Genomic DNA, 6,217 nt, shown 5'->3' with positions numbered 1-6,217 from the left:
TCAAAAGATATATAGATTTAGAGCAGATACTCTGCAAAATCTGTTTTTGATTTCACTGGGTGAGTGCTATAATTACTTGTCAATACGTTTCGCTACAACTACGTATTTTGATTAGAGGACTTGGATATATTTTCGGGGATTTTCGTCTGTTTATCGGGGACTCCTCGTTTGCCATAGGCGGTAGATGCAGCGACGCCCATCAGCAAAGATGGCAATGTACATTCCATAAAGCGGACTCTTTCGACGAGTACATTACGCTTCCTCTCCAACGAAGCGTTCCTCTTCTCGTAGCTTTTCAACATTTGCCTCCAATAACTCATTTTACTAGTATTAATTTCACTTACAGATCTATTTATATTAGTATTTGCCACAGAGGCTGATGTTCTAGAAAAATCAGCCATCGTTCACAAAAAATTTTGACAAGTTGAAATTAGGTTACTAATAAACGCCTTAAGCTACATCATGAAGTATCTTCCATTAACATCAACCTTTCTTCAAGTTTCGAATCGTTGGCACATTAGTACCAAAATAACCAAAAAAAGGTACGAAATGGTACGAAATGACAAGTGACATGGCGATATAAAATGAAAATGGCTCAACATTATTGGAAATCGTCGGAATCATCCGTGTTGTTGATACGCCGCTGTTACTTCAGAGATTAGATTAAATTTATTTTATTTAAATTAAACGCGATGGAAATAGCAGGCGACGCGAAAGATATCGTAAAACTTGGTCCTCTTACCATCGCGATTCCATCGAAGCAAGGTGTTGTACCGATGAGTCATGACACCTCTTCGCCAGGCACAACGCATTCACAATCTAAAATGCCTCTTTGTCCTGCATATCGCTTCTGCAGAGAGTTAAGAAGGCCTTATCGTTCGCCTATGCTTGATAGCGATCATGATCGGCAGCAAGTAGGTCGAATAGAAATCGGATCTAGTAAAAATACACCTTTTTTGCTTTCTGTCACAATATAATTTTATAATTTATTTTATCTGTTTTTGATATAATAAATAAGTTAAGAAAATTTAAGTCATTGTAAATAATGCAAACACATTTAGGATTTTATTATATTTAAAGAAATGATCTTATCACGCATTAAAAATCATATTGCATTGTTCAATTTATTTAATGTATCTACTTGAGTCTACGATCTACATTGAAAATACAATAACAAACTGCTAACAGATCACGGTGCTCCACGATTTATTGCAAGCGATCAAAGAAGCTGCGTTAAAATTGATACAATTAATTACGATAGAGGAGCGACGGAGGAGAGACGCAGATCCTCGGATGCGCTATCCTGATTCAAGACGATACGAGAGGGGTATTCAAGTAACGAAATTTTTATTTTTGGATTTATCGTTATTGCATTTTCGATAAAGAATAATCAGAAATATTGAAATAACAATAATTGTGAGTAACTTTTATTAGCCGCATAAACCTGAATCTGGATTAATCGCGACCACGTCCTCTTCAGTTTGTGCACGCTGTGGCGTTGCACTTCACCTGAAGGATTCTTCAGAGAGATCAAAGCAATTCGTGATCGACAGAGGAAGAAGTGATGATTACGGCCACGGTATCTCATCGAAACAGCTTGAGAATATATTGCTGAAAATGGCTTATAAAATTTTTTTAAATCCTGCCGATAAGAATAGAAGTAGCGATAATTTCTCTCTTCCTGGAGATATACTTGATTATATTCTTTCCAAAGAAAATGGTAATATTGATCGCACAAAACGACAAGACAAAGTCTCTTCAAAATCCCAATCGACTGGTACAAGTGAGAGCGGATTACAATCAAAGCTGTTGTTCATACGACGAAAATCTCCCGATAGAATCGCGCGTCAAGATGAGTCTCAAAGGTGTGGTAGTACAAGTCAAGTGCCGAGATACGTTAGTGAGTAAAAAACAGATTTTATTTCTGAAAGGAATTTCTGTTGCTTCTGTATTTTACAATTGACACAATCGATTATCAAGAAATAATAGATACTATTTATATAAGCGGTAACTGTTGTTTATGCAAAATAGCTAACGAACATGAATATAAGACCAGTGAATCATCACATCAATGTATCGTCAATATATCGTCTACAATTTGTTCCACTCAAGATGCAGCGACGCTTACTCAGGAAATGGTAAGTCAAATTTATTATTTATATTTAAAAAATTGTTCGAAGATAACTCTTTGTTCACACAGTGTAGAAAAATATTTTATTTTAAATATTAATAGGAAAAAGAATATAATATTAAAGACAACTTACATAATAACAATTTTTTGAACGTACTATGTATTGTAATACGAACGAATATTTTTATACTTTTTTAATCATTAATATAATACGATTAAAAAATTATAAAATTATGAGTGTATATAAAATTAATTGTACGAACTTATTTTTAGCTTTGTCCGTGCGCGTGTGGATTGCTTGTGAAAGATGGAACCGAAAGTAAAGTGTCTATCAATCCGATGTCTGTATTAAAAGACGAACTCATTAAAACGTACAATATTATATAAATGTATAATTTTTATTCTTTCCATCTAATATTAAATATAAATAAATATCACATAATTTCCTCAATTTTTCACAATAAATACTATTAAAATTGTCAATTCTTATAACATTCTGTCGAGTAATAATATAATGTAGCTGCTTATACTTTTTAATATATAATAGTATTAATAATAAACATTATTTTTTAATCTATATATTTTGAATTTATCACCTCTATCAAAAATTTAAAAGAATACTAAATTTTTAAATACGTAATAACTCATTACTCAAGCGATTAAATAATATATATTTCGTGTATTTTTTAGTAAACTGAAAGAGTTAGATCTGCATTTAGATTCAACAGAAATAACGCAAACAAAAGTACAAAAGATCAAGAAAATAAAGATGCAGAAGCTGGAAAAAGACATGAATGTCAAACGTTGGATCGAGGAAGTTGTACAATTGCGATTACAAATGCAAATTGAGGAGTTGCATAAAAGTATTCAATTTTTTAAACAAGAAAACGAACATATTCGACGCCTTGCAGAAAAATGTCGCTGTTTATCGGAAGACATAAAGAATATACAGCAATTACTACCGATCAGAGAAACATATTCTGGTAAGGACTTACATTAGGATGTGTAATTAATGTTTCGTATTTTTAATTTAACGTATTGCAGAACGTGCATGGATAGTTTCAAGATTTACGACAACGATTAAGCACTTACAAGCAAAATATCACCATCAACACGGAATAATAGCCACATTAACCGAGATGTTCCGAGGTTCAATAAATATTCAGCAAATCGCTACGAAACTATTAGCACCGTTTATTGAACATTGGAACCCCAGTGAAAAGTATTTTAGATGCAATATCAATGAATATAATCGCACTATTAAGTTTCTTACATAAATTTTTAAAAGAATCAACATTACTATATTTTTTCAGCATAACAGCCACTCATGTACCATCTGCTTCAGGAGTCCAAGCCGTTTTAAAGCCGTCGAGTTCCATGGTATTCGACGTTTATTAAAATACTTTTGAAGATTTTTAGATAATCATAAATAATGCACATCAATATAAATAATGAACATTCTATGGATAACTCCTTTTGCGATAATGCAAAACAAAAAGGAATTCTTTCACATAACATTACAAATCTAATGGTTGTAACAGTTAATGGCGCGTCATATCGATTTCACATTTGTGCGCGGGATATAGAAGAACTTCCGGCGATCAACCAAATCTTCCAAGGTATTCAAATCGGGCAGCATAGATGGAATCTCAAAAGGAAGATTAGGGCGCGCGGCTATTAGCGGTGCTTGGCTAGAGCTGAAAAACCGCGTATTAATCCTGTTGCGATTGCTGGGTGTGTAATACGCCTCGGTAGACGTCGGTTGTCTGGGATAATAAGGATCATATTCCAGCTCGTTAGGTACCAACGGCTCCAAAGATAACGTCAAAGCGTGCACAGGAATTTCTGTAGTGGATTTTACGTAAGCGTTAGCTTGAATCGATCGTAACGTCTCTGAGTACGGATGGATATCTCTGTTGTAACTGGAGAAAGACTTCTCACGCAGGGGAGATGAATGCCGGTTATCTTCCGATGCCATCGTTTTCGCGGGCGAAGCATTCGAGAGCGGCTCGTATGAATGATTAGGGTGCACGGTGCTTTTGTCGTGAGTCCCTAACGACTGTCTTGACACCATTGACCTGTCGTTATGTAGATTCCAAGAATCGAATTCTTTGGTAAATGTCCGTTCAGTGGAATCTGTCGTGTGCTTCCTCACATCAGCGTTGCATGTCGTGCAATTGTCGGTGATTTGCCGAGCTTGATTCCGCGTTCGATCTTGATTCTTTAAGAATAGACTCGAGCTAAAGACGAAGCCGGATTGGAACTTATTTGGCATCGATTTGTCGGGCCGTTGAATCACTCGGAAAGAACGCGAGAATGCCAATCGATGATCATCGAGGGAGTTGCTCGATTCCACTGGGGACCTCGTCGAGGAAGTTATACGCGCGATTTCCTTGTCTATATCCTCGTTTGGAAAAGCCGACGGATAAATAGTCGTTTGGCAGTCGACGAGATAAACGTGATCGCATATCGAAGCTTCTTGACGAAAAGCCGTTCCTTCGGGACACTGGTAAGTGAATTTGTTGCCATGGTCATCGCACGTGTGATATATTTTGCAGTTCGCTTCGATGTCAGCATAAAATCCCATAGGCCGGTTGTGACAGGAAAAGCTGGTTTTGACGGTTGGCGGAGTGGTATTCTGCGTGGGCGAACAATCATGATCGAATCGTACAACTTAAAAACGTTTATTCACATTTGTTCGAAAACGAGATAATTTAACAATTAATAACGAGATATTTAATAATTAATTTGCAAACTTATGTAAGTATAAGCAATTTCTCATTTTTAACGTCATCAATATGCACAGCTAATCCAATGTAACGTAACTAGCATTAATGTTTAAAGTCTCATTACTTACAAAAACTTCTTCAGCGTGAGTGATAACGACAAATAGCATGCATTGTAGAAGGTACGATTGTAGAATCCAGTAAAACGCCATTTTATTAAATAATCTAAGATCACTAAAAAATTACGCGAGTTCGAATTACGCGGAAAGCAGCAGGAGCTCCGCTCCACCGTCTAGATTCAAGAAGATCACTACACGGCGTTACGAGAAGTTCAAGTGAAAGTAACTCGAGGATGAGTCTGAAGCTGTTCTCTCTCTCTCTCTTTCTCTCTCTTTCTCTCTCCTTCCACCTTCTACTACTTCCCTCCCTTTACCTTTCTTAACAATATACCTGGCACACTTAGGCTGCGTTCCACTTGCCGCTTGTAATGCTCTTGGAATCATGGCATTTTTATTATTTATCAAACATTAAGGGATAAATATATTGCTCAGGAATATTGCACATCTTTTATACTAGCGTCTGCTTTTGGAAAATATAGAATCTATTAGAAAATGCTTTTATATATATTTTTTAATGTATATATCGCATTTTAGATGAAACAATCAATTGCATATTGGATAATAAACCTATATGTATGCAAAAGCAACAGTCTCGATCAATATTGCATACGTCATGCATTGTAAAAATTTGGGAACCGCATAGAATGTATTATTATATTTGTCATTATTGCTCGAGTTTTGCAATATAATAAAGTACCAAAACTAATATTTGTAGTCGTAAACTTTAATCACACAATTTCTAATATTACATTAAAAGCGTAATTAATTATAGCTTTAATGCGTTTATTAATGATTGTTATTATTCACAGACTTTATAGATTTATAAAAATTGCCAGTGTATACTATTAAAAAATGTTTTATATTATTATATTATATATAGTTACTTAATAATTTCTAATAAATATATGTGAAACGCTGACGGAAGCAAGTATGTAAAATAAAACGAAACATCATAATTAGCTTAAAATTCTAGTAAGTATTGATTGATGAAAATAATCATCATAAAATTGAAAAACTTGTAAACGAAAGTACAAAGTTGTATAAAAACAAATATGTTAATGTAAAAAATATGTAAAAATATTAAAACTATATCAACTGATTTTGTAGCAAATTTTTTAATTAACTTAAAAAAAAATGTTTCTTGCATTTTTAATTTGCATTTCTAAATTTATAAAAGATACTGATCCATTTTTTATTCCGTTAAAATAACACACGATTAAAACAGCTTTCTACAGAGCTCC

General features: G+C 34.3%; 2 protein-coding genes across 3 annotated transcripts; one reads left to right on the top strand and one right to left on the bottom strand.

Moving 5' to 3' along the window:
• The first annotated feature begins 1,269 nt into the window (after nt 1–1,269).
• Nucleotides 1,270–3,563, top strand: LOC108774722 (uncharacterized). Of its 2 annotated transcripts, XM_018540902.1 has the most exons (8): nt 1,270–1,335; nt 1,435–1,579; nt 1,715–1,900; nt 2,032–2,138; nt 2,405–2,502; nt 2,822–3,114; nt 3,176–3,353; nt 3,445–3,563. In XM_018540902.1, exons 1-8 carry the CDS (start codon nt 1,294–1,296, stop codon nt 3,527–3,529), a joined length of 1,134 nt encoding a protein of 377 aa, XP_018396404.1. In that variant the 5' UTR covers nt 1,270–1,293; the 3' UTR covers nt 3,530–3,563. The 2 variants fall into 2 exon arrangements, with proteins under 2 accessions (XP_018396404.1, XP_018396396.1); XM_018540894.1 differs by having other exon boundaries at nt 1,435–1,900.
• A 120-nt stretch (nt 3,564–3,683) lies between these two features.
• LOC108774267 (uncharacterized) lies at nt 3,684–5,057 on the bottom strand. The gene is made up of 2 exons (XM_018540334.1): nt 4,989–5,057; nt 3,684–4,769 (listed from the first exon to the last, which is right to left on the bottom strand). The coding sequence occupies exons 1-2, from the start codon at nt 5,025–5,027 to the stop codon at nt 3,684–3,686; spliced, it is 1,125 nt and encodes a 374-aa protein (XP_018395836.1). The 5' UTR covers nt 5,028–5,057.
• Nucleotides 5,058–6,217: the final 1,160 nt, after the last annotated feature.

The sequence above is a fragment of the Cyphomyrmex costatus genome, unplaced genomic scaffold (genome assembly GCF_001594065.2).
Source record: "Cyphomyrmex costatus isolate MS0001 unplaced genomic scaffold, Ccosl1.0 scaffold1053, whole genome shotgun sequence".
In the NCBI taxonomy this organism is placed as follows: Eukaryota; Metazoa; Arthropoda; class Insecta; order Hymenoptera; family Formicidae; genus Cyphomyrmex; species Cyphomyrmex costatus.
Note: the sequence above shows the minus strand (reverse complement) of the source record. Positions and strands in the feature narration are given on the sequence as shown.